The following is a 26,921-nucleotide window of genomic DNA, read 5'->3' as shown; positions in this document are numbered from 1 at the left end:
TACTTAGCCCTAGCTGGTTTGGCTCAGTGGATAGAGCATTGGCCTGCGACTGAAAGGTCCCAGGTTCGATTCCGGTCAAGGGCACGTACTTTGGTTGCGGGCACATCCCCAGTGGGGGGTGTGCAGGAAGCACCTGATCGATGTTTCTCTCTCATCGATGTTTCTAACTCTCTATCCCTCTCCCTTCCTCTCTGTAAAAAAAAACCAATAAAATATATATTTTTTTAAAAAAGTGCCGAAACCGGTTTGGCTCAGTGGATAGAGCGTCGGCCTGCGGACTGAAAGGTCCCAGGTTCGATTCCGGTCAAGGGCATGTACCTGGGTTGCAGGCATATCCCCAGTAGGAGATGTGCAGGAGGCAGCTGATCGATGTTTCTCTCTCATCGATGTTTCTAACTCTCTATCTCTCTCTCTTCCTCTCTGTAAAAAATCAATAAAATATATAAAAAAAAAAAAAAAAAAAGAATGTCTACTTAGAATGAAAATTAACATTTAAAACAAGCAAGACTCTACTAAAAAACTACACACAATCTTCATATTATGGAGCCTCTTTCTATTAATCAAAATTCTTACCTTATAGTGTATTGAGGACAACATGTTTGATTCATCACAGGCTTGTACACATATCTCCCACTTCTAAAATTATAAAATAGTTTTGTTAATTTCTTACATATTTCTCATATATACCAAAGTAGATTACTACAGAAACACAAACTTAATTGGGGAAAATCTAATCAATAGCACAGAAACGCATTTAGTTTAGTTCCTCTTCCTAAGCGACATCTTGAGCGTGGGTGTGCTGAGGCCAGAGGCCAGCTACTCTGGCTAGACCTGACCCAGGTCCTCCCAGACCACTCCCCTCAGCCACCTCCTCGTCAGCACCTGCCACCACCGCCAGGCCTGAGCTACCACCCAGATCCTCTGCCCTGGAGACGGTGGGACCGGGCCCGCTGCTGCCTATGACAGCCACACTTGGGGGTTCCATGCGCAACAGCACAAAGTACCCACATCCGCCTGTTCCTTTCATGCTTTCAAGAGCGCAGTTAATGGCAGAGCCACAACACTGTGGGCTGAAATTCCAATGTTGAAGCCCTAACCCCCAGCACCCCAGAGTGTGTTTGCAGATAAGGCCTTTAAAGAGGTGATTAGGCTAAAAAGAAGCTGTTAAGATGAGCCATAACCCAATCTGATACGCGTCCTTATGAGAAAAGAAAATGGAAACACAAAGAGATGAGGCACCAGGGATGCCCACCCAGAGAAGGACCGTGTGTGCACAGGGAGAAGGCAGCCATGTGCAAGCCACAGAGAGGCCGCAGTAGACACCAGAGCTCTGGACACCTTGGTTTTGGACTTGGAGCCTCCAGCTCTGCGAGAAAACGCATTTCTGTTACGCTGCCCGTCTGTGGCATACTGTATGGCAGCCCAAACAAACATTCAGTTCAGAGCCAGGCACCGAGGGGTCATCTTAGACTCCTCCCTCTAATGAGCGCTATTTCCTGTCATGTTACTTCTAAAATGAACCTCCAGCCCTCGCCAGTTTGGCTCAGTGGATAGAGCAGGGGTCCTCAAACTACGGGCCCGCAGGCCACATGCAAATACAAATGTCGTATTTGTCCCCGTTTTGTTTTTTTACTTCAAAATAAGATATGTGCAGTGTGCATAGGAATTTGTTCATAGTTTTTTTTTAAACTATAGTCCGGCCCTCCAGCGGTCTGAGGGACAGTGAACTGGCCCCCTGTTGAAAAAGTTTGAGGACCCCTGGGAAAGAGCACTGGCCTGCAGACTGATGGGTCCTGGGTTCAATTCCAGTCAAGGGCATGTACCTTGGTTGCAGGCACAACCCCAGTGGGGGGCGTGCAGGAGGCAGCCAATCAATGATTCTCTCATCATTGATGTTTCTCTCTCCCTCTCCCTTCCTCTCTAAAATCAACAAAAATATATTTAAAAAATAAATCAATAAAAAATAAACCTTCAACCTGTCCCTCCTGCCTCTGGCCACTGCTGATGCCTCACACCCCAGCACTGCATCGTCCTGGAGCCAGTCTTCTGCCTCTCGGGTCACCCCTCAGACACACGTCTCTGCTACGTAAACGATGATTTCCAAAACTCAAGTGCCGTCCCATTCCCGTGGGACACACAGCCGGCAGGTTCCCTTCTGCCTTTAAAAAGGCTCCTTATCATGGCACACAAGGTCCTTTGGCACCTGGCCTGTGTCTACTTTTGAACTCCGTTGTTATTAAGTTTAAGGGAAGTTGTGAAGTTTCATCTGCTGTGCTTAATCCCAGTCTCTTGATTGGCACAGGGCACTTAACTGCTCATACTACTATGTAAGGAACTTTACCTAATAGTTACTTTTAAAGAATCCACATAAAAAATAACTTCCAAAGCAATCTTAGCCATCGAAGGCAATGCAATGTGTGGGCCTTAATGGAATCCTGATTCAAATAAACCAATTGTTAAAAACACACACATCTGAGATGAGCAGAAAATCTAACCAAAACTAGATAACAGGTAAAGAATTACTAATTTTGTAAGGTATAGCAAATGGTATTGTGGATGGATATCTTGCAAAGGAAAAAGAACCCTTCCCTCTTAGAAACCACACTTGTTACAGGTATACTGGCATGATACCTGAAATCTGCTTTAAATTATTTTGTGGGGGGAGAAGTCCACTTGGGCTGCTACCACGAAGTGCTACAGTCTGAGTGGCTTCTAAACAACAGAAATGTATTCCTCCCCGTTCTGGGGGCTGGGACGTCCACGACCAGGCCTGGCAGGTCCGTGTCTCGTGAAGACAAGCCTCCTGGCTCCTGTTCTCCGGGAGCCTCGCGTGGGAGAAGGGCAGGGAGCTCGCTCTCACAGGGCACCAATCCCACTCGCGAGGGCTCCATCTAGGCCGACCACCTCCCAACACCATGACAACGGGGTTAGGACTGAAGCTGTGAAGTGTGGTCGGACACAGACATTCAGTCCATTGCAGGGACCAAAAGGAACTGATGAGCCCTGGCCAGTGTGGCTCAGTTGGTTGAGCATCGTCCCAGGCACCAAAAGGTTGCTGGTTCCATCCCCTGTTGGGGGTGTGGGAGGGAGGGCAACTGATTGGAGTTCTCTATCCCATTGATGTTTCTCTCAAATCAATAAAATTAAAAAAAAAAAAGTTAAAAAACACACCATACTTTAAAAAAAAAAAAAGAACTGATGAAACAAGACTGCCAAAATGTTAACAACTGTTGAATCTTGGTGACAGATACATGAGCTTCATCATAATGTACCTTCTATGTATATATTTGAAGTTTTCCTAGTAAACATCATTAAAAAGAGAACAAAATACATGAGCTTCATCATAATGTACCTTCTATGTATATATTTGAAGTTTTCCTAGTAAACATCATTAAAAAGAGAACAAAATCATTACATAAAGGGATAAAAAAAGTCTTAACCCTCTTCCCAACAGCAGAAAAACTTCTTAAAGAAAACGGTGTATTTTTTCCACGAAGAAGAGCCTGAGTACGGGAGAAGCCTCCTGCGCGGCGCTCACCTTCGCCACCCGCGGTCGATGAGGTCCTGGTAGTCCTGCACCGTCATGGAGTGCGCCCACATGCCTGGAAGGCAAAGGCAAGCAGCACGTCACCCGCAGCAGCATGGACTGCTTTACACATGCAAAGCAGTTTGGGTTCTTTTAACGTGAATACAGAAGCAAAGAAAGAAAACCTAGACATCACTGGAGGAACCAAAGTTTGCACATTTTATACTTGTTGGTTTGACGTAATACAAATGGAAATTATGGTATGTTCTCCTTAATTAAAAACACACACGAGCCGAACCGGTTTGGCTCAGAGCGTCGGCCTGCGGACTGGAGGGTCCCTGTTCGACTCCGGTCAGGGGCATGCGCCTTGGTTGTGGGCACATCCCCGGTGGGGGCCGTGCAGGAGGCGGCTGATCGATCTCTCTCACCGATGTTTCTAGCTCTCTATCCCTCTCCCTTCTTCTCCGTGAAAAGTCAATAAAATATATATTTAAAAAAATAAAAAACACACACGAGTGATTACATTTAATTCAGGATTAGTCAATAGTCTCCACGGCGTCATACATTCAGCTCCTCACTGCAATCAGGCTACATCCCACCTTTAAACAACAGTAACATCCCCAACAACCTAAGCTAGTCTCTGCGGAAATTAGACAGCAAACGTTTCCTGTGCGTATGAATTCTCCTGATTTCCACATATGTCTACACTGGAAACAGGACAAAGGCATAACAATATTCCTTTTAAGTACAAAAACTAAAATGCAGTATAAAACCCGGAGGTAAGGCTGCTGCCGAGGAACGGGGAGGCGATCCCGGGCGGACGCTTTCCGACGTGCGGTAACCACAGAAAACCAAGCCCGGGCGCAGAGGCGGCCCGGAGGCGGGTGTGGAAAGCGGCACGGGCTCCTGTCGCAACGGGAGGGTGCATGGGGTGCGGACGGGGGGGCAGCCCCCGCCCCCCCAGACCCGCGCCCTGCGGCGAAGACCCTGAGAACCACATCCGGCCCCACAGGCGCAGTCCCCTCTCCAGGTTCCCCCCAGACTTCAGCCCGGGCGCCCCGCCATCGTCTTCTCGGGGAAGCTACTGGCGACTCACAAACGCGCTAAAAGGTCAGTGAGACCGACTATCGCTCCCGGCCACACGCGGCGGCGACGGTGCTCAGGTCTGAGGGGGTCTGCGCCCTCGGCGAACGCCGGCGCCGGTGCGCTCCGGGTCTTCTCCCCGAACCCGAACCCGGACCCGCACCCGCTGGGGCACTGCACCCGGGTACCCCCGGTTCCCGCTCCCAGCAACGGCCCGCCTCCTCAGTGAACCGGCAGCCGGGGCGCCGTCCCCGCCCGCCGGAGCTTCCGCACCCGCCGGCGGCGGGGCCCGGCAGGAAACACCGCCGCTCGTGGACAAACGGAACGCCCCGGGGAAGCCGAGGGGCGGGCGGGCACGGGGCGCGGGTCCCCATCGCACCCGGCGCTGACACCGGGCCTCGCCAGCAGCGACGGCGCCGGGCGGCTGTTTCCCCGGAGACACCGGTCCCCGGCCCGGCACCTGCGAGCACCGCTCTCTGCCCCGGCACCGTCCCGCCGCGTCCGCGCCGTCTACGGGGAGGCTGGCCCGGCCCTCGGCGGCGAATGCACGCGCGGGTCAGCCCGCGCCCCCGACGCGCCACGGCGCCCGGGCACCCGCCCCGGGGAGGCACCGGGGCCCACGCTGGCCGCCGCGAGACCCCCAGGACGCCCGTCAGCGCGGCGGAGCGAGGGCGTGCACCTGGGAGCGGCGCTGCAACGCCGGTGCGGCCTGTCTGCACCCTGTCGCACCCTGACAGCCGCGGGGGCGGCCGGGGCCCCGCCGACGGTCCGCCGAGCCGAGGAGCCGCGCGCCGCCCGCCCGCCCGCTCACCGTGAGAGCGGCTTCCCGACTCGTTCTTGCAGTACCCGCAGCGGTAGAAGTCCTCGCCCTCGAAGTACTCCACCAGGCTGGGCGACAGGGCGGCGCAGGAGGCCATGGTCGCGGCGCCCGCCTGACTCGCCGCCGCCCCACAATGCACCGCGCCGCCCGGACGCCTCAGGCCAGCCCCCCTCAACCCGCCGCCGCCCCACAATGCACCGCGCCGCCCGGACGCCTCAGGCCAGCCCCCCCTCAGCCCGCCGCCGCCCCACAATGCACCGCGCCGCTCGGACGCCTCAGGCTCGCCCCCACCCCACAGCCCGCCGCCGCCCCACAATGCACCGCGCCTCCGGATGCCTCCTGCCCGGCGCCCCACTCAGGCCTCCGCCGCCCCACAATGCAACGCGCCGCCCGGACGCCTCAGGCCCGCCCTCCCGCCCCCCTCAGCCCGCCGCCGCCCCACAATGCACCGAGCCGCCCGCAGGCGAAGGCGCTGACGTCGCCCGCGCCATCTTGGCCCCGGGCGGGCAGTCATCGGCTACTGCTGCCCCTTCCCGGACCGGGGCCGCCATCTTCGGTGAGGGTGAGGCGGGGACGGAGCGAGGGGAGACGGTCGAGGGAGAAGCGAGAGGGAGGGGACGCGGGAGTGGGAGCGGCGGTGCGCTCCCGGCGCGGGGCTGGCCGGGCGGGACGCGAGGCGGACACTCACCGCAGGACGCCTTGCCCGCCGCGGAGTCGCAGTAGCCGCAGTGGTAGCCGGCCTTGAGCCCCTTGTATTCCACCACCGAGGCCATGGCCGCCGCCGGCTGGGCGCGCCGGCCACGCCTCCCGGCGCCGGCGACTCGGCGCAGCGCGGGGCCCGCGGCGGGGCGGCGAGCGCGGCGGGAAGGCGAGCGCGGCAGCCGGTGCGTCCCTGGCCGCTGCCCGCGCCTCTTCCGGGGCCGTCCCTGCGGCCGGGACGCGCGGCGCGTCGGCGGGAAGGAAGCCGCGCACCAGCGCCTTCGCCGCCGCCATCGCGCTCCTCTGACGGCCGCCCGTGACGGGGAGACGGGCCCCGCGGGGCGGTGGGAAGGTGAGCGTCCCGATCGTCGCCGGCCGCCATGTGGCCACTCGAGCGCTTGCCAACCAGCGGGCGCGTGGGTGCCGGGGACTGGACCCGCCCATGGCCGGGGGGTGGCCCGACCACTGGCCGCTTCTAACGGGACCGGCCGAGCCCGCCGCTGCCGGGCCCCTGCGAGCCAGCGGCACCATAGCTTGAGAAGAAAGCTCCAAGTCCAGGTTTTTCAATACGATTTTTGAGACGTTTCTTTAAAAGAATGTCCTTGAACAGTGAGCCCGCGGGCCTCCCGCCGCCAGCGCCTCCCTTTGCCCGGGCCCCTCTAAGCTCATCTCAGTGCGGCAGGGACCATGATGCTGGAGAAACGGGTGGACCTCAGGCCCGTTTCAACGCCCGCCCCGCGCCCGCCGGGTGCCCGGTGGGTGCGGAGGTGCAGATCCTCGCCGAGGGCGGCTGTGAGGACACACGGAACAAAACGGGGTGCTCTGCGGGTGCAGCCAGTGTGCAGGCCCCCGGCCCCTCGCTGGAGGCCGCGGTCCTCAGACTCCATCCGTCCTCTTCGCTTGGAACATGTGCTTTCCCAGCGCCTCCGGCTCGGCTCTCAGTGCACGACGGGCTGGGGCTGTAGCGCAGGATGCCGTGCCCAGTGCCGAGAGGAGGGCCAGGGCCTCGCCTCACAGCCCAGTCCACTCACCGTCCTGCTGAGGTGCCACCCATCCCACCCCTAAGCCAACCCCCGGGCTCATCTCGAACGATGATAAATCCAAAGGCCTAGGCATGTTTTACTCCCTTAATCCTTACAGTTCACGGCGAAGAAAGCAGACCAGAGGCTAATAACTTGCCCAGGGTCATACAACGAGTTCAAGCAGGAGAAGAAAGGTGATTACAGTGAATTGAAGAGGAAAAGAGATCAAGAAATACTACGTCTGGATTTAACGTAGCACAGCAGTTCCTAAATATCTTTATTTTGCCCTGACCGGTGTGGCTCAGTGGGTAGAGCATCAGCCTGTGGACTCAAGGGTCCCGGGTTCGATTCCGGTGAAGGGCATGTACCTTGGTTGCAGGCACATCCCCAGGAGAGGGTGTGCAGGAGGCAGCTGATGGATGTTTATCTCTCTAACCCTCTCCCTTTGTAAAAAAAAAAAAAAAAAATTCAATAAAATATATTTTAAAAAATAATATATTTTGCTGAAGATCAGACACAGTTTTCATCTTTGAGGCCCAAATGAGAAAATACAAACCTTCATTTAGTTTCCCCTTCTTGGGAAACTATGACACCTACCAATAAAGGACATATTAGAATGTCCTTTAATTTTTAAATTGCCAGCAACAGACAGTTAACTTTGTTTTTAATTATTCCAATTATATCAGTTTTTTAATCACTTTAAACATCATATTAATAAAATGACTATAAAAAAATAAAATGACTATCAAACTAGATTTTTAAAAGGCCCAACTATATATTATCTACCCAAAACACCCATTTAAATTTATAAACAGATAAAAGTGAAGAGGCAAAGAAAGATAAATTAACACTAATCAAAACGAGGCCGGAGTAGCTACATTAATTTCAGACAATGTAAACCATCAGAGCCAGGAAAATTAGGGATAAAAAGGTACATTACATAATACAGGGATCAATTCTCCAAGAACACGTAACAATCCTTAATGTGTACGCACCTTGCACAGAGTGGCAAAATATGTGAGGCAAAAAGTGAGAATTGCAAGGAGAAATCAATGAATTCACTGTTATAGAAACATCACCACTTCCTGTCAGTAATTCACAGATCCATCAGGCATTAACTCAATAAGGACATAATTGAACTCAATACCATCAATCAACTGGATCTGACGTCCCTAGAATAGTTCATTGAACATAGAATATACATTCTCAAGCTCACATGAAACATTGGCCAAAACAGACCATATTCTGGGTCATAAACACCTTAACAAAAGAACAGAAATAATATAAAGTATACTCTTAGATCATAGTGAAATAAAACTACTAACAAAGGTAGCTGAAGAATACCAAAATGCTTGAGATTAAACACACTTCTAAATAACATTTGAGTCAAAGAAGTTTCAAGAGAAATTGAGAACTATTTTGAACTAAATGAACATGAAAATACAACTTGCCAAAACATGGAATGCAGCAAGAGCAGTGCTTAGAGGGAAATTTATAGTACTGAATGCATATAATTAAAATACGATCTCAAATCAACAATCTAAGCCCCTAGGAAACTATAAAAAGAAGAGCAAATTAAATCCAAAATAAGCAAAAAACAAAAAGCAAAAATAAATGAAGTTGAATACAGGAAATCAATAAAGAAAACCAAAAGCCAATTCTTTGAAAAGACCAATAAAATTGATAAAACTCTAGTACGGCTAATTAAGAAAAAACTAGAGAAGAAATTATCAACGTCATAAATGAATGAAGGACCATCACTACTGATTCTATAGACCAGCCGTGGGCAAACTACGGCCTGCGGGCCGGATCCTGCCCGTTTGAAATGAATAAAACTAAAAAAAAAGACCGTACCCTTTTATGTAATGATGTTTACTTTGAATTTATATTAGTTCACACAAACTCTCCATCCATGCTTTTGTTCCGGCCCTCCGGTCCAGTTTAAGAACCCATTGTGGCCCTCGAGTCAAAAAGTTTGCCCACCCCTGCTATAGGCATTAAAAGGATAATAAAGGAATAGTACTACAAACAACTCTATGCCCATACGTATGATAACCTAGAAGAAATGGATCAATTATTTGAAAAACATAATCTACAGAAGTAGAAACCCAACATCTACAGAAGTAGATCATTTGAATAGACATATATCTAAAGAAATGGAATCAATAATTAATAATCTATGAAAACAGCACCAGGCCAGATGGGTTCACTGATGAATTCTATCAAACATTTAAGACATTCTACCAACTCTACAGTGTTTTCCAGAAAATAGCAGAAAAGGGAATTTTCTAATTCTATGAGGCCAGCATTACCCTAATTCAAAAACCAAAGACAGCCCTGACCGGTTTGGCTCAGTGGATAGAGCATTGGCCTGCGGACTGAAGGGTCCCGGGTTCGATTCCGGTCAAGGGCATGTACCTTGGTTGTGGGCACATCCCCAGTGGTGGTGTGCAAGGGGAAGCTCATCGATGTTTCTCTCTCATCGATGTTTCTAACTCTCTATCTCTCTCCCTTCCTCTCTGTAAAAAATCAATAAAATATATTTAAAAAAAAAAAAAAAGATATTTCAAAATAGCCGAAACCGGTTTGGCTCAGTGGATAGAGCGTCGGCCTGCGGACTGAGGGGTCCCAGGTTCGATTCCGGTCAAAGGAATGTACCTGGGTTGCGGGCACATCCCCAGTGGGAGGTGTGCAGGAGGCAGCTGATCGATGTTTCTCTCTCATTGATGTTTCTAACTCTCTATCTCTCTCACTTCTTCTCTGTAAAAAATAAATAAAATATATTTAAAAAAAAAAAAAAAGATATTTCAAAATAGCCGAAACCGGTTTGGCTCAGTGGATAGAGCGTCGGCCTGCGGACTGAAGGGTCCCAGGTTCGATTCCGGTCAAGGGAATGTACCTGGGTTGCGGGCACATCCCCAGTGGGAGGTGTGCAGGAGGCAGCTGATTGATGTTTCTCTCTCATTGATGTTTCTAACTCTCTATCTCTCTCACTTCTTCTCTGTAAAAAATAAATAAAATATATTTTTTTAAAAAAAGATATTTCAAAATAATACTCCAAAATGGCAAAAAGAAAGTTACTGAAAGAAGTGGACTGCGAATCTGAAAGTAACGATGAAGAGTTTTATTTTGGCACCTTGAATACTGACTCTGACATAGAAAGTGATAACGTTTGTAGTGATTCTACTAGTAGTGACGTAGTTCCAAAAAAGAATTAATAAATCTTGTTTATCCTTCATCATCTCGCATGTTATGTATCACTGCTCTTTCAATGGAAATTAATTCCGACCAGTACGACACCCATGTCCCAATTTAATACGACCGCAAAGGGTTAATGTAATCCCACCACATTAATCAGCTAAAGAAGAAAAATATCAGTAGACACAGAAAAAGCATTTGACAAAAACCCAACAGCCATTCATTACAAAACTCAACAACTAGGAATAGAGATGAACGTCCTCAACTTGATAAACACCTACCAAAAATGACGGCTAGCACCATACGTAGTGGTGAGAAAGGAGATGCTTTTGTGGTAAGGTCAGGAACAGTGAAAGGATGTCCCCTCATAACTCCTATTCAACATCAAACTGGAACTCCTGGCTAATGCAGTCTTACCTAATAATAGACATGTAAATTGACCGTCCCTCCACTATGCTCACCAGCCAATCAGAAGAGTATGCAAATTGACCCAACAAAGATGGTGGCTAATTTGCATACGTAGGCATGAAGCGGTGGAGCAAAGTGTGAAGACTGAAGGCTCCGGCTGGAGCAGCGAAGACTGAAGGCCTGGGTTCCAGGTGCTGGAGGAAAACCGGTGCTGGCAGCCAGGGGAAGGGAAGGTCTTGCATGAATCTCTTCGTGCAACAGGCCTCTAGTCTATACTAATAAAAGGGTAATATGCTAATTAGACCGGATGTCTTCTGGACAAAGCCACAGTGGTTAGGGGCGATCAGGCCAGCAGGGGAGAATGGTTAGGGGTGAACAGATTGGTGGGGCAGAGCAGTTAGGGGCAATCAGGCAGGCAGGTGAGCGGTTAGGAGCCAACGATCCTGGATTGCGAGACGGATGTCCGAAGGATCCCAGATTGGAGAGGGTGCAGACCGGGCTGAGGGACACCCCCCCCCCCCCCCAATGCCTCTAGTAAATAAAAAAAGGAATAAAAGGTATACATATTGGGAAGGAAAAAATAAAATTGTCATTCACAAATGACATGATTGGCCAAATGAAAAATCCCGAAGAATCAAAAATATCTTAGAACTAATCACCAATTATAGCATTAGCACCAGAAAAAAAAGACAAAAGAAATAATTAGGTATAAATCTAACAAAATATGTACAAAATCTATATGAGGAAAACTACAAACCTCAGATGAAAGAAATCAAAGGTGTAAATAAATGAAGAGATAATCCTTGTTCATGTATAAGAAGATGAATATTGTTAAGATATTACTTCTTCCCAACTTGATTTTTCGAGTCAAAGAATCCTAATCAAAATCTGAGCAAGTTATTTGTGGAGCTCAACAAAAGGATCCTAAAGTTTATCTGGAAAGGCAAAATACTCAGAATAAAACAGTGTTAAAGGAGAAAAAGTCACAGGACTGACACTACCAGACTTTAAAACTTACTATAAAACTAGAGTAATCGAACAGTGGAGAGAGAACAGACCTAGATCAAGGGAACAGAGTCCAAAGCCAGAAGTAGATCCATACACAGTCAACTGATCTTGGGCAAAGGAGCAAAGGGAACTCACTGGAGAAAGGATGGTCTTTCAGCAAATGGTGCTGTAACAACTGGGAGCCACATGCAAAATAAGTCTAGGCACAGACCTTACACCTTTCACAAAAATTAAAATGGGTCCTAAGCAAAAAAAATTAAAACCTCAACTACAATTATCAACACTAACAACCCAATTAAAAGTGGGCAAAAGATCTGATGATTATAATAAGGGACTCTTGTCATAAATTTGTCAAAATTCATGGGATGTACAACATGAGTGAATCTTAAACTACAGACTTTGGTTAATAATAATGTATTAATATTGGTTCAAGAACCATCCTCATCTTCCCTAGGCAGAACTTCTCATAACTATTTAAACATATTTCATGATGTTTGACAAAGGATTAAAATTAGGTATATGATAAAATACTGTTGGCACAGACTAGTTCTTTTTATATTTATCATAGAAAAACTCAGGCCATCTTTTGCTCATGTTAGGGCAAAGTCTAGTCTTGCTCAATTTGTTTCAACCTGATTTGCTTATCAAAAATATTCTTTATCTCCCTGGCTTATAAGCATTTTTTATCCTCCCAGTTTCTCTTCTCACGAAAGAGAAACAATGTACAACATAGTATTTAAATGACAAGCACTTTTAAGTCCAAGTGATTCTTTTTATATAAGTCTTATTTTCATTAAGCTGATTCCTTAAACAGAGGCTCGCATTAAGAAATTCATACCTTGCCCTAGCCGGTTTGACTCAGTGGATAGAGCGTCAGCCTGTGGACTGAAGGGTCCCAGGTCCAATTCCAGCCAAGGGCACATGCCCAGGTTGCAGGCTCGATCCCCCCCAGTAGGGGGCATGCAGGAGGCAGCCAGTCAGTGATTCTCATCATTGATGTTTCTATCTCCCTACCTTTCTCCCTTCCTCTCTGAAATAAAAAAAAATTTCAAGTTACAGTTAAAAAAAAAAGAAAAAAAGAAATGCATATCTTGCCTTAACTGGTTTGGCTCAGTAGATAGAGCATCGGCCTGCGGACTGAAGAGTCCCAGGTTCGATTCCAGTCAAGAGCACATGCCCAGGTTGCGGGCTCAATGCCCAGGTTGGAGGTGTGCAGGAGACAACCAATCAATGATTCTCTCTCATCATTGATGTTTCTATCTCTCTCTCCCTCTCCCTTCCTCTCTGAAATTAAAAAAAATCTATGTATATAAAAGGCTAATATGCAAAGTGTCCCCACAGGAGTTCAACTGGGAGATAGGGAGTTCAATCGCTTGCTATGATGTGCACTGACCACCAGGGGGAGGCACGGAACGAAGAAAAGCCCCAGCTCCAGCTGGCAGCTAGAAGGCCCCAATAGGCCCTGATCACCAGCCAAGCCTACCTAGGAACCCTCTAGTATATGTATATTAAAAAATACATATTTTTATCAAACAAGAAACTTTAGTCTGTTTTCACAGGAGCCTTTTAACACTTCACACAGTGACGTGCTCATAGTCAGTGGGCACAGGGAGGCATACCTCGGACATACTGTGGTCAGGTTCCAGACCACCATCATAAAACAAGTCATAGTCTTTTACTGGTGGAGGGTCATCCTCTCAATTTGTACAAAAACACAACATTTGTGAAGTGCAATAGAATGAGGTATGCCTGTCCTGTACTAGGAACTTGTTATGCAGTATGATGCTGTCACTATTATTACATGAATTCGACATCCCAGTGGCATGACTTAAAGTATCTTTTTGGGTTTAGGAAACAAGTGATTAAAATGCAAATTGAAATTTTAATTCAGTGCTTTCTATGAACCAGACAGAAACCACTGTCATGACTTGATGTTTGAAATTCTTTCATTTAAGCATAAAATATCCATATTTACTTTTATAACTTCTCTTTCTTAAAATTTTTTTTTTAATTTTTTAGAAATAGATGGGGGAGAAGGAAAGAGAATGATGTAAAGTCAGTCCCAAATCAATTCCCAAATACAACGTATGCTAGAGCATGTTTCCTGAGACCCTTCTCCAAATCCTAGCGTAACTTCTCTTTCTGACCTTCTAGATTGGCCTGGGCCAGAATACTCCAGACCCTCAAATTGCAGTATGCTCCCAGTCCCCAAGAGAAAAGAAGATTAAGGTGAGGAAATACATTTACCATGGGTTTTGGAGCCACTAACACAACGATAGTTTATCACAAGGTGAAAAGGGCCTGGTGCTCTGCCTGGCGTGTGGGTTCACTGAGCCCCTCTGCTGGCTGGACAGCCCGGCCACCGTCCATGGCCTATGTACTCCCTGGGCTGGCAAGGAGGGACCGTGACATAAAGCAGGTTGCTACCACAAACGATGCTAAGTGCCATTGGGGGGGGGGGGGGGCTGTATCTGAATGAGTGTGTGGAAGGCCTGAGGAAGTGGCAGGTAAGCTGAGACCTAGAGGTGACGCATGTGTGCCACAGTCAGGGTTGCCACTTCGGGTGTGACTCTGAAGGGAGGAAGGTGAAAGGACTCAGATGGGGAAGAGCATGGCTCTTGGGGAACAGGAAGTCCGTGTGGCTGCGGCAGGGGAGCGAGCAGTCAACTGAGAGGTGATCAGGACCAGGTTAGGACGCCACTGAGACTGTCGAGGCAGAAAAGCGACGGACTCGGATGTGTAGAATGCAAAGGCCACTGCCACTGTGTGACGCGGCTGGGGGCAGAGGGAGACAATTCGGAGAAGCCAGTGAGGCTACTACCCCAGTGTGGGTGTTTTGAGGTTAGAAGTGACAGGACTGAGAAGGGCAGACTGAAGACAACACTCTGTAGGGAGAGTCACGTATAGAGTATCTGGGCCTGGGGCTGAGGCAGGCACAGGCAGCCTTGTCCATTCCTCTTTCCACCGAGCCTGACCCATGTGAGGTCACCTGGTTCATGCTGAGACTGTCGCTGTCCAAGCAGCCCTAACTGTGACGGCTCTATCTTACGTGACAATTTCTCCACTCTACTTTCCTGCGTTACCATTGAAAGACAGAACCAGCAACGCAGGTGGAGGGGATGGCTATGCAGTAGGAAGAGAATGAGGGTTGGTCAGTCACTTGGGGACACTCAGCGAATCGCTGGGATAGTGTACAGACCCATGCTGGCCTCCGTCACATGCCTTGTCCACAGCCTGGAGGAGCATGGTCACCTCCAGAGAAGGAAGCTGAGAGGTCAGGGTGACAGGACAGAGGTGGGAGCACCGGATCTGTCCAGGCACAGTCACCCATGACGTAGATGCGAGCAGTCTCGAAGAACAGGTGGGGACAAAAGCCCAGCCGAAGAGGATTGAGAGGAAAATAGGCAGGAAAGTAGAGGGGGTCGTAGGTAAGTGCTTCAAGTTACGCTGTGGAGGGGAGCAAAGAAGGCAGTGGAGGCTGGAGAGGAGGTGCAGGAAAGAAGGTTTCTCTTCTGTTCAAAGGCGACGCAGGCTGACTCATATCTTCATGCTGATAGGGTGACCAGTAGTGGGACGTTTTGCTGAAGCAGGAAAGGGAATTTGAGCATTTGCAAATGGAAGTTCTTGAGGCTCAGTGAGCACAGGTGGAAGACTGGCTTTTGATCTAGGGAGGGGCAGTGTTTCCATTGGAAAGGCAGGAAGACGGAGTCGGGGAGGCACTTGGTGGCTGTGACCGGGAGAGGGGTGCTCCTGAGTGACTGCTTCTGTTTCCTCGAGGAAGTCTACGGCCAAGGCTTCAACAAGGAGGGATCCTGCGGAGGGCAGTGAAGAGGACGGGGTGCACAGTGAAGAGACTAAGTGAGCATGGGGTGGGCGTGCCAAGCAGGGCTGGCTGCCACCTGAGATCCATGCCAGGGACCATGACAAAGAGCAGCCGACTTAGACAGTTTTATACGTCCCTCTGACAAGCGGCTGGGTGACGTCCATCCTACAGAAGTGAGGAAACAGTCCACGCGTTTCAGCAGGAGAATAAAACACTCCGTAAACATACACTGTCTTTTGACTTGTGGTTTGCCAAGCAGAGAAGCACTGCTGTCAACGACATCAAGAAATGCTGGAAGATGCTTGGGAATACTTTATGCTTCCAAAAAGGGACTTTGGCAGAAAGGAAAAGGGAAAGAGAATGCAAAGTGAAAAGACAGGTGATGATCAAAGATGGGACTATCTAGTGTCTGAGAAGGAGCTGGACCAGATAAAGAAACACATCCACCGAGCAGAGCGAGCTAGAGGCCTCCGAGACCACAGGCACCGGCCGCCTCCTCAGAAAAGTCCATGTGAGATTCTTTCCCCCAAAACATTCCCCCTGGAGCATGAAAAGACGGAAAACATCCAGAGAAGACCCAGAGCTAAAACCAAACAGCACCAGCTGGCATGGCTGCAGGAGCAGATGCAGAGACATCGAGAGCGCATGGTCCGAGGGCGAGAACTCGCAGAGCAGAGAAAGCACAAACGAGATGCTCAGAAACTCGCCGCCCAGGCGCCTCCTCTCCTAAAGCCTCAGGTGAGGAAAGAGGAAGTGAAGGAATTCGAGCAGATCACAGCCTATCCCCTCGTCCAGCCTCGCGGGGAGGCGCCTGTAGAAGTGACTGTTCTGAGGGAAAAGCCCAGAGAGAGCAGCGTTAAAAAGCCCCTCCGGAGACAGCTCTTGAGGATACCACCATTTCTGAGAAGTCAACTAGAAAATAAAATAAAAACGTTCTAGGTACTGTATTTCTTGTTTAGGCCAGCAGACTTCCATAGCTGTTTGTGCAGTAAAATCCCATATCCTAATTTTGTGTCCAAGTGCATCAAAATGGGGGGAGGGAGGAAGGAGTTAAACCATAAACACAAAACTTGACTTAAAAGCACCATCTTATTATAGCTCACAATTCTGTATCGAGAATCCAGGCAGAGCTCAGCTGGGCAAGGCTCTGCCCCTGTCGCACCAGCGGAGCCACGTGGGGACACTCAGGTGATGGCAGGGCTAGTCTGGGGGGCTCATGCTTCCCCTACAGGCCCTTGGCAGGAACAGCTAGAAAGCTGGGCAGCTGGGCTAGTCCCCCCCTCCCTCCCATCCCCGTGTGGTTTCAGGGCCTCATGGGAGCTGAACTTACTACAGTGACTCGGGGCTCTGAGAGGCCTGCCAAGCTCTGTAAGGCTTCTCAGGGCCTGGGCTCCAGCGCATCCTTCCTGCCATACTGTGTTGCCCATCGAGTTGCAGGCCCGCCCAGATGCAGGGGAAGAGGAAACAGACTCCTCCTCTCTGAAGTGTGCAGCCCCATTTTCACCTCCTGCTCCCAACCCCTGAACCGTCTGTCACCCATAGAAGGAGCAAAGCAGAACACCTCCACTTCTGTAGCACAAGCTCTAGTGTAAGAATAGGGACTCGGGAGGAGGGTGCAATGGATGGGGCCTGGAGCCCGAGGATGCACCTGGACGGGACTCCTCGGGCAGCAGGGCAGTGAGGAGAGCGTGGCCTGCACCCCCGCAGCCAGCGCCACACAGAGGAAGGCGCAGCCCTGGCCCTGGGAGAGCCCCACAGGTGAGCGCACAAGACGACTACGTTAAGAGCAGGTGCTACTCAAACACACGGTTCTGGAGGGGGAAAGGCTTTGGGTACTACCTTAGTTTGCTTTTTAAAAGATGGCATCCATCAGTTGTTTGTTTTTCAATTCAGAAGTTGAAAGAGGAAAAAGTGGCCCCTAACCACCCTGCCCAGGTAACTTGTTGGCAGTTTTTAAAAACAATGAAAAAGTGGACGGTTTACAAAGGGTACGGCATGCGAAGCAGCAGCTTTCCCCTTGGTGTGAAGAAGGTAACCCCTCGCGTCTCAGTGGGGAGTGTGCGGAACAAGCAGAATGGAAGTGAAAGGGACGAGGAAGGCAACAGCCAAAAATCTATAATGTTAAGACCACACACATGATTCCATTGATGTGAAATGTCCAGAACAGGCACGTTTCTGAAGACAGAAATAGCAGAGAGAGAGAGAGAGAGAGAGTGGGTCAGCGGGGGGTTAGGGCCGAGGGGTGAGGAGGGCAGGTGAGGAAGGCCACGTGCCTGCTGATGGCCGGGCCAGGGCAACAAAGCTCTCCAGCTGGCTGTGGGGACGGGTGATCCCCAACCCGAGGAGACTAAACAGTGAAATACACGGGCTCTCTCACCCAGGCCGTTTAACAAGAACGAAGAACTGACCAGTCTAGAGGAGGACGTGAGCCAGAATCATAGGCAGAGGCCCTGATCACAAGGGGCTGGACGTCACTGATGAGCTCAGGTCTCTCAGTCCTGAAGGCAGTGGGGAGTCCCAGGTGGAAGGAAGGGGAGAATCTGAAGGGCAGACAGGAAGCGGGCACCAGATGGGTGGCTGCGGCAGAAACCGGGGCAAGACAGAATCGGGAGACCAGGGGAGAGTTAGTGACCAGTTGAGGGAGGGCCGTGGGGGATAAAGACAAGAATTCACAGCTTCTGAGGAAGCAAAGCGGGAAGAGCGCCAGCACAGGCGGCGGGAGAGCAGCCCGCGTGCTGCCCAGGAAGCCTCTGTCCAGCTCCTGGAGCTGCTGAGAGAAGGGTCGGGATGGGAAGGTTCAGGATGCGATGCGTCTATCACGCGAGCAGGATGGTGGGAGGAAAACGGGAAGCGTCAGACACAGGATGTAGTTTTCGAGAAGCACAGTTTCAGCATGTGCTCACTGGATCTTGGCTGGAAAGGAGTCGCCAGTAAATGGCGCAGACCAGCCTCAGCCGAGCGGTGGGAAGGAGGTGCTGAACGGCCAGGGTCAGGACTGGACGCTTCCGCAAGGGGTCCTACTTACAGGAGACAGGACAGGAGCCGAGGGTCTCGGCATCTTGCTCAGATGAGATGAGATGGTGGAGGGGAAAGCACGAGGTGTGGAGAGGGAGGGGGTGACTGGCAGGGCGAGACAAGGAGGCGGGGAGCTCGGCCCGAGCCTTCCAGACAGGCCCTGCAGCTCTGACTCGAGGGAAGGAGTGAGCAAGGGCCGATGTAGAACGTGAATGGGAAAAGGAGCCCAACAGGGACTCAGAGCACTAGGCACAGACCTGAAGGCCCAGCAAAGACCAGGCCCTGGGAGCAGCCTGCATCCACCCGGGTGTGGTCCCCTCTAGCGGCCAGCAGCCTCATGGACAGAGAACTGGCGAGACGGACTCACGGCTGGCTGGCTGGGAAGGTGGTCCAGCCTGGCTTGGCGAGGACCTGCTTGTGTATAAATCATAGGCCGAGTCACGTGACATTGCTGATCCTTAACCACGTTTTAGCACAAAGACTATTTTATGTGGTACAACCTGATAGGCATGGAGCCGACTAGCTGACTGCACAGCTAGGGATGTGACAAGGACCATCATGATGTGTAGGCCACTACCAGCCGGTCTGAAACTTCCCATGGGACAGGACTGGAGAGAAGCCACTCTCCTGATAACAGAACAAAGAGGAACTACAACTATTTGTGAACATGGCAGTGAATCTCCTTTAATCAAAGACAACCATGACAAATCGATACACTATCAAAAGCTACAGTTTACTAAAAACAATCTGCCTTTAAAAATGTTCAATCATACAATATATACAACACATGCTGCTCTCCTTTCTGGACTTCACTATCCATTTGAGTCCTAAAAGGGGGAGGGGAAATAGCTGGTTAACAGTTTAGAAATCGAAAGTTGACTTAATATACAAGAATGCAACCTAACAGCTCGCCCTCCTCAGTGCGTAGGCCCAGTTCACCCATCACACAGCTACCTGATGTCCATACTCCCCTCTCCCGCAGGACCCCAGAGCAAAAGCAGCTCCATTAAGTGAGGCACATGTGAAGAGTTTACATTTTAACTCTCAAAATCATAGAATACTTCAGCTAGAAAAAGAAGCCTCCCCATTTTATGGAGATTCATAGATCTGTCAGGCAAATGTGGCCGAGCGTGAGCAGGTGACTTGCCCGCCATCGGAAAGGGGCAGAGCCAGCCGAGTCCAGGTCTCCCAGGCCCCCCACAGCTGCGTGCAGAAGCCAGGTCACCCTGAGCCTTCCTTGCAGCAATGCGCTCCTTCGTACAAAGGCAGAGTTCCCTCACAGCATCGCTCGTTTGAGAAATGGCCATTTCCTAGCTTCATCTTGAGGGGATCCTCCTTTTCTGCTTTGTACCCACAAAGTAAGCAAATCTAACGGGACACTGAACCAAACCGATGGAGGCTTCCATATTCACTTATGTACCGATGGGTCATGCTAAGGGTTAAAAAAGCCACGCCAGGAACTAGCTGCTCTGCCTCTACCGACTACCTTCCAAAGAGGGATCAACCACAGGCCCTGCCCGGCCTTTGTCCCCAACAAGGGAGGCAATGGGCAGCACAACCCACACTTGCCCAGAATGTGCCCCGAGGGATGGTCGGACGCCCAGGAGCGTTTGCTAAAAGCCCAGGTGGCCCCCAGAGCCTTACCTTCAGCTGCCGTCGGCGCTCAGGCTCTGCCGGCTCGGGCCGGAGACGATCACGGGCTCCGAGATCTCAAAGGTCCGCACGATCTCCTGCAGAGCAAAGAACAGGTGGGCACCGGGCTACGAACAAGGTCCAGGCACAGCGGGACCCCAGTGGGCATGGGCAGAGCTTTACCTCCCAGTCGCGGTAACTCAAAGCTATAATCCCTTGATTCCTGATTTGGGTGTTTTGGTCAATGCCCTCACTTTCCTCATTAACAGGCTCTGTTTGAAAGACAAAAGTTTTCAAAGGTTATCCACTCAGAAGAGGTAAGCTAAACAGGAACTGACGAGTAACAGGAATGAAACCTGTTCAGGTTCAGGATGATTCCAATTCTACCTAGTTATTGGGACTTCATGCATCACTGAGTTGTAATGTTATTATAGTAGCAAGTCATCCATTTGTTTTCATTAAAAAATGCAGTCGAGCAACACATTCTGCCACTTGGAAACCTTGCATCTCTGCGTAGCAACCACGGAGCTGCGCCCCGGCGGTCTGCACGCTCTACGAGTTCTTACCAGGAGCAATTACTCAACTACGAAGCAAAGGTTCTCTCAGGGAGCGAAGGCGCTGGCATTAGGAGAAGACAGGAAGAAAACTACAAAAATATCGGCAATGACCAACTTTCTAACTTAAAATTTGAGGGAAATTATATGATTTCTTGTTCATCTTGACAGCAGATGTTGAACCAAATCAATGATATAGATGAATCCATTGTTTTAAACTATGGCCACATTTTCAGTTGGTTGAGAAAGACACAGCATTACAAGAGTTTGTTTCCTAAAGTGAAAACTCTTACATTTAATAAAATACATAAACCTAATTTTCCTGATCATGGGATCATTTACCTATTATTGGCAGTCGGTCTTGGTCAAGTTTTATTCTTGCAAAACCATCCTAAAACACACAAAAAAATGACTTTAGAAGACTACAATTTAGATCCTATAACCACTGGATAAAAAAGTTATTCAGAAAGTTTTGTATCTCAGACAATGAAACTGACAACAGTGGGGCGATTACATGGACAAGACCTGAACGTTTACTTTACACGCCTCCCGGGCCTCTCACAGCTTTTCTACCCGACACGCCTCCGCCCCAGGATCTTGTGACTAAACTGTCTTCCTCCTTAACCGATACATGTATTTTTTTTGCATACTCACATTTTATTATGCATAATTCTATCATGTACCATTGACAAAATATGCCTGGTATCATTTCTGGGAAAACTTTGGTCAATGCAAGATTTTTGTCTCAGGTGAAGATCACTTTCCTCTTACATGTGCTGGAAAGCAATCCGGTAAGACAGACAGTCTAAGCAAGCTCCTTAGCACTTTACTTTACCTTCTTTAAAGCAACTTCCCGCTTAGAGCTACAAGACTGCTGTACGACCTCCTCCACGTGCTGCCGCCCCGCTTTATCACTCTCTGTAGACACAGGGTGGGCCAAAGCAGGCTGACAGTGGTTTACGTGGAAAATACAATACTAATCCAGGGTTCCACGGCCGTGAGCCTCCTTTGGCCCACCTCGCATATTATATTACCAGTTTTTATGAGAGTACGTGATAGACCACGTGGCCCTGATGCTCCTTGAGAACAGGGAGATTCTACGTAACACAACAGCTATCGAACGCAGGGCGTGTACCGTGGACACCACAGTGCTATCGAACCCATAGTTCCATGTTCACATTTTGCCAAGCCTTTCACTGAAATTCTAAACGGAAAGCAAGCACCTAAATTATGAACTTGGTTCAGCCGGTGCTTCTGCCTCCAGGTCAGTTCCTATTTTGCGACAACGGGTCTACATTCACACTGGTCAGTACAACTCCTCTGCCAGCTCCCTCCACAGTTTTTATTATTTATTTTTTAAAAGCTCATAAAAGCAATTAGAGAAATAAGTCTTACCCTTACGATGAAGGAGACATGAAAGATGTTTTCCACCGTTCGAGGGAAAGAATGTGGGTCGACCACAAAGTCAAAGAAGGACATAGGCGTGTCGGCTACAGACAGAGGAGGAGAAACCCTTCAGGACGGGCGTGGCTGCTGCTCACCACGAAGCCCAACGTCAGTGCCAGCCGAGGAAGGACAGGCACCCCTGCTGTGGGCGTGTGAAGAGATACGACCCTTCTGGGGGGCAGTGTGGCCAATCTATTAAAACCAGGCACGGCTCCTGGCCCCCCTCTCCCCCCAAAGCTGCCCTAAAAATATTAGCACCTATGGACAAAGGCAGGCCAAGCTTCCCTCCTGCAGCTTACGGGGAGTGAAGGGCGATAAGGCCTCACTCGCCTGCTGCAGCGGGGCTGGTCAGTGGGTCTATGATGCAGCTGTAGAGTGGGGGTCTCCGACAAGAATAAGGGGACCCCACGCACTGAGAGGAAAGTGTCCACACGGAAAAGTCATGCTGCAGAAGATGTGTGCATTGTGATCAGCTTTGAAAACCCCACAAAACACCCTACTATGTGCCTATTCATAGGACTGGCATAGCTCTGAGACCATCTGCGAATCTACATCTACCCAGCACGGTACAGGTGGCTGCCTCCGGGGAGGGGGAGTGGTGGGATGGGACACATCTAGCAAGTAGACTGCTCCATCTGGAACTTGGCGTCTTACTTACGATCTTCTCGGAAGTATGTCTGCAACAACCCTAAGATCCGTTCTACTTCTTTTTCTGTGGCTTCTTGCTGAGATTCTTCCATTCTTTTTAGCTGAAAATATAAAGTTGTCATCAAGCCGAATGACGCGCAGCGAACCTCCTGCTCTTCCCCAGGCACCTCCTCTAGGTCTCTCCTGCTAACAGTGTTTATCGCCGTCTTAAAGCTTACAGAGCTTTTCAGGAACATTCCCTAGGAATTCTTCACACAGGAGTAACATGACCAAACCAGCCACCTTCAGGTGGAGCATAAAACAGCAAAACGCAAAAGGGGACTTTAAACAGCGCTCACACCTGGGTGTGGTTTGGCCTCTGGGTACATTGCCAATATGTGGCTGCCCCCCCGGGTGGGGGGAAAGCTGTTCCTGGCATCCAGTGGGAGACGGCCAAGGACGCTGCTGAACATCCCACAGGCACCAGACCCAGCCTCGAACAAGAACTTCCACCCACGCGTGGTGTTGGGAGGCTGAGAAACCCGGGCTTAGAACTGACCCCAAGTACTGGATGCGTTAAGACTAAGACCAATGGTCAATCCAATAAAAAGCTTAAAGACTCAAATAACACGACTACTTAAGTGACTCCAGACCCTAGCGCCTCGACAAGATGGCCAAACTGCACGTCCACCGCACTCGTGCTGCTCCCACGTCAGGTGCTTCACGAACCTGGACAGGCATTTCCCGCTCCTTCTCCAGCGCACAGATCCTCCTGGGGCGCTCGGCGCGCGGCTTCGGCACAGGGCACTCGCCCTGGATGGAGCCCAACCTAACGGAAAAGGTGCTCTCAGCAGCGGCTCCCGTGGGTACCAGCCTTCGGACAGGTGTGCGGGGAGGCCCATGGCTCCAGCAGAGACCCTGGGCTCCCTGCCCCACTCCCTCCCAGAAGGCCCGGTGCAGACGGAAGCCACAGCGATAGGTGCATCTCGCCGAGGCCAAACCCCAAGAATTCAGACTCCCGTGACCCCTACACTTGAGCAACCAAAGGACAGAGTGTGGGCAGGTGTGTCCCGTGCCCTGTAGGTCCCACGTGCAGCCTGGAGCACCACCCCGAGTGGGGCCGCCTGGCCCTGCACTCCCAGCTCCGCTGGAGCCGCTACCGGAGGCTCCCAGGCTGGGGGGGTGGGGGAGGGTGGGAGGAGCCATCGCGGGCACAGGGTCGCAGGCCCGCTGGTGAGTAAAGGGGACGCTGCCAAAGGCCAGCCGTCCACCTGGGATCTGACAGAGCCCAGCCCTCAGCAGCCAAAGAAAGACCCGGAGTCCATCCCACAGTGCAGAGGCCTGACCTTCGCGCCCAAACAGAGAAAGGGGTCAGGCCCCGGCTCTGAGGCCTGTTAGGCAGGAACCTGTCCCCACGCGGACCCACACGGGCCCCTCAGCCCCCAGAGACACCACAGTCTCGAGGTTCTGAGGGGGATCGGGACACACGGACGCCCAGCCCCGCCTCACGAGGAAGACAGAACGGGGCCTGGAGAAGGTGCTCTGGGACAAGGTCCACCCCTCTGCACTCGGTCTCTCAAAAGAGCCCTGGGAGTGTGCGCTTCCCCATCGGCTGAGCAGGAAGTTCAGACAGAAATGAGTGCATCTGGGGAGAGAAACTTCAAAACCAGAGTTGTATCCAAAACCAAACTGGGCAGGTCACATGGCAGTGACTCGAACAGCCTTCAAACGCAGGAGAGCAGGCATCCGAGGGGGAGCGTGACACACGCACTTCACACGTGTTCGTCTCGTGGTGCCGAGAGGCACGGTCTCTCTCCGAGGACTTCACGGATGAGACACCGCGGACCGGACGCAGGGACTCGAGGCTCCCTCACCGCCAGGAGGGCCTGCCCGCAGCCTCTCCGGCCTCAGATAACCCCACGTCACGGGCCCTTACACCAGTTCACAGCCTCTAAGCAAGGGTTCCGATTGTCCCTCTACAGCACCACCTAACTCCTGTGCCTACATTCAAACACAACGTACGGTTTACAAATGGCTGGCCCTGGTTGGTAAGGAGCCTTACAGGAAGTGGAACGTATGGGTTTTATTAAAGGTGTTTTCTGCCGTTTTGCCTGATATTCTCCAGGAGTCGTAGACTATGAACTCAAAGTCCGGGCTGTCATCCTCACGGACCAGCTCTTCGGCTTCCAGCGGGTTCACGCCCATGTGTGTCAGCTACAAAACGAAGGGAAAACCCAGTTCAGCCACGGCAACCATTCACCACACGGAGCCATCCTCTCTCGGCGTTCACAGGCCACAGGCACCGCCTGTCCGTGTGCAGACGTGCCGGCTGCATTTCTATTACCAAGATCACTTTATTGATAAATGCCCATTTTAAAAGCACCTGCCATGGGCAGAAGGCAGTCCTCAGTGCACCGAGGACTGTGGGGAGCGCGAGCTGTGGAGACATCTGTGGGTGTCACAGCTGGGCGGGGTTCTCCCAGCATCGAGTGGGTGGAGGCCAGGGATGCTGCTACACCCTCCCTGGTCCAGGCCCCAAACGGCCCTGGAGCCAGACGGGGCCCGGCTCTGGCCCACGCAGGCTGTGGGCGTAGAGGCACATGCAGCTCATGTGTAAAATGCTAGTAAAATACTGGTTAGGCTGTGCCAGCATAAAAACACGCCATCACGCCCAACCACACGCCCCAAGACAACAGGGAGGCTGAGCTGCGTTGGGATTTTCATTTTAGCTGACCCCTGACCCCTGGCCCTGCTCAGTGGTCTCAGCACCCAGAGGCCAGGCCCCTGAGCCCCTCCTCAGCACCCAGGGGCCGCGGGCATGGGGGAGGGTGGCCCCCTGGCAGCTGCCTTCCTGGGGAGCTGGCGGGAGTGCGTCCTCTCTCAGAGGAGCTCACAGAAAAGGCGACACACTCTCTGCTAGGAGAGCACGTGGTCGTTACATTATACGATTACGAAGTGTCCAGAGGTTATCGAACTAAAATGGTCACACCACACAGAGCAATCATCAAAGTCCTCCGAGAGCGTAACCCCAGGAAGGCAGCCCCACTCGGGGGAAATCGGCTGGAAGCAGGTCAGAGAGCCCGTCAGCCCCTGCATCTCCGGCCCCTTGCCCCTCCCCCACCCCTCCCCCCACCTCCTCCGGCTGCCCCTCCACCCCGGCCGCCGCCCACTTGTAGGGGATGTCCCAACTCCTGTCTGGTCGAATGCACTGCCTTTTCTTTATCATTTATCAGCTCTATACTTGGCGCCCTACTTGGAAAGGTCTTCCCCACGTGGACGCTGGACAGCTATTAATTTAGGGTTTTATACGGAATGCTTTCAGGCTTCTGGAACTTACTTTGATAGGTTATTTAAAGTACAGAGCTTTAGCCTGATAAATAAAAGTAAGTTTTAAAAAGATGACCCAATGTCAGGTCGCTTTGCTGAGCGGTACTTGAGTGTGCCTTTTAAAAAACGCACTAACTTCAAAATAAAAAGGTTTTTTTAAGAACAGAGAAAAATGTAAGATTTGAAATTTAAGTAATTTAAATTTTTAAAGAATTCTAAGGTTTTAAGAACAGCAAACGCCTCGTACCTTTACAAAATAATGAATTTATCTGGTCAGATCTCATGGTACTAAATCACGTAATAACATTTAACAAACATCCAGTCGGAAGGTCACCGACCCAGCAGAGACCTGAGGGCAGAGGTGAGCACAGAGGAGAATAAAACAGACAACAGGAGAGAAAAGGTCCCACTGTGCGTGTCAGGGCAAACGCATCCCCGAGAAGTCGCACCATTTCAGGTAACAACCACCACTCAAACTCACTAAGAGGCAAAGAAAAATAAATAAAACAACAGGAAAAAGAAAAAGAAAAAAAACCCCAATCGTATTCACATGGTTCTGAAATATCATATTCTCAGACCGGCTCACACACCCGCCCACCGGCCCTGACTGGTCGCGGCGAGCCTGCCCCTGCACCTGGGCAAAGGTCCCCGACACCGAGGGCAAACCAGGAACTGAACGAGGAAACGGCGCGGCCGTTCGTCCGTCCACAGCCCGGGGCCTCGGAAGCTGCGA

General features: G+C 50.8%; 2 protein-coding genes across 19 annotated transcripts in view; both read right to left on the bottom strand.

Moving 5' to 3' along the window:
• The window catches only part of ATE1 (arginyltransferase 1), a 51,827-nt gene extending 45,578 nt beyond the window's left edge, over positions 1 to 6,249 (bottom strand). For 11 of the 17 annotated variants that reach the window (XM_036307681.1, XM_036307686.1, XM_036307685.1 and 8 more), the window contains exon 1: positions 574 to 636. In XM_036307681.1, the coding sequence (XP_036163574.1) occupies positions 574 to 608 (35 nt within the window). In that variant the 5' untranslated portion in view covers positions 609 to 636. Of the gene's footprint in view, positions 1 to 573; positions 637 to 3,538; positions 3,603 to 5,420; positions 5,575 to 6,117 lie in introns of those variants that run through there. The other 6 variants (XM_036307698.1, XM_036307699.1, XM_036307697.1 and 3 more) reach the window with 5 other exon arrangements.
• NSMCE4A (NSE4 homolog A, SMC5-SMC6 complex component) overlaps positions 575 to 26,921 on the bottom strand; it is a 28,714-nt gene continuing 2,367 nt past the window's right edge. The window contains exons 4-12 of one of the 2 annotated variants that reach the window (XM_036307701.1): positions 24,924 to 25,075; positions 23,591 to 23,690; positions 22,893 to 22,983; positions 22,184 to 22,278; positions 21,131 to 21,179; positions 20,418 to 20,506; positions 20,247 to 20,332; positions 3,539 to 3,602; positions 575 to 636 (exon numbers count right to left, since the gene is read on the bottom strand). In XM_036307701.1, the coding sequence (XP_036163594.1) occupies positions 20,249 to 20,332; positions 20,418 to 20,506; positions 21,131 to 21,179; positions 22,184 to 22,278; positions 22,893 to 22,983; positions 23,591 to 23,690; positions 24,924 to 25,075 (660 nt within the window). In that variant the 3' untranslated portion in view covers positions 575 to 636; positions 3,539 to 3,602; positions 20,247 to 20,248. Of the gene's footprint in view, positions 637 to 3,538; positions 3,603 to 19,260; positions 19,430 to 20,246; positions 20,333 to 20,417; positions 20,507 to 21,130; positions 21,180 to 22,183; positions 22,279 to 22,892; positions 22,984 to 23,590; positions 23,691 to 24,923; positions 25,076 to 26,921 lie in introns of those variants that run through there. The other variant, XM_036307700.1, reaches the window with a different exon arrangement.

The sequence above is a fragment of the Myotis myotis genome, unplaced genomic scaffold (genome assembly GCF_014108235.1).
Source record: "Myotis myotis isolate mMyoMyo1 unplaced genomic scaffold, mMyoMyo1.p scaffold_m19_p_49, whole genome shotgun sequence".
NCBI lineage: Eukaryota > Metazoa > Chordata > Mammalia > Chiroptera > Vespertilionidae > Myotis > Myotis myotis.
The sequence above is the reverse complement of the archived record's forward strand: the minus strand, read 5'-3'. Positions and strand labels throughout refer to the sequence as shown.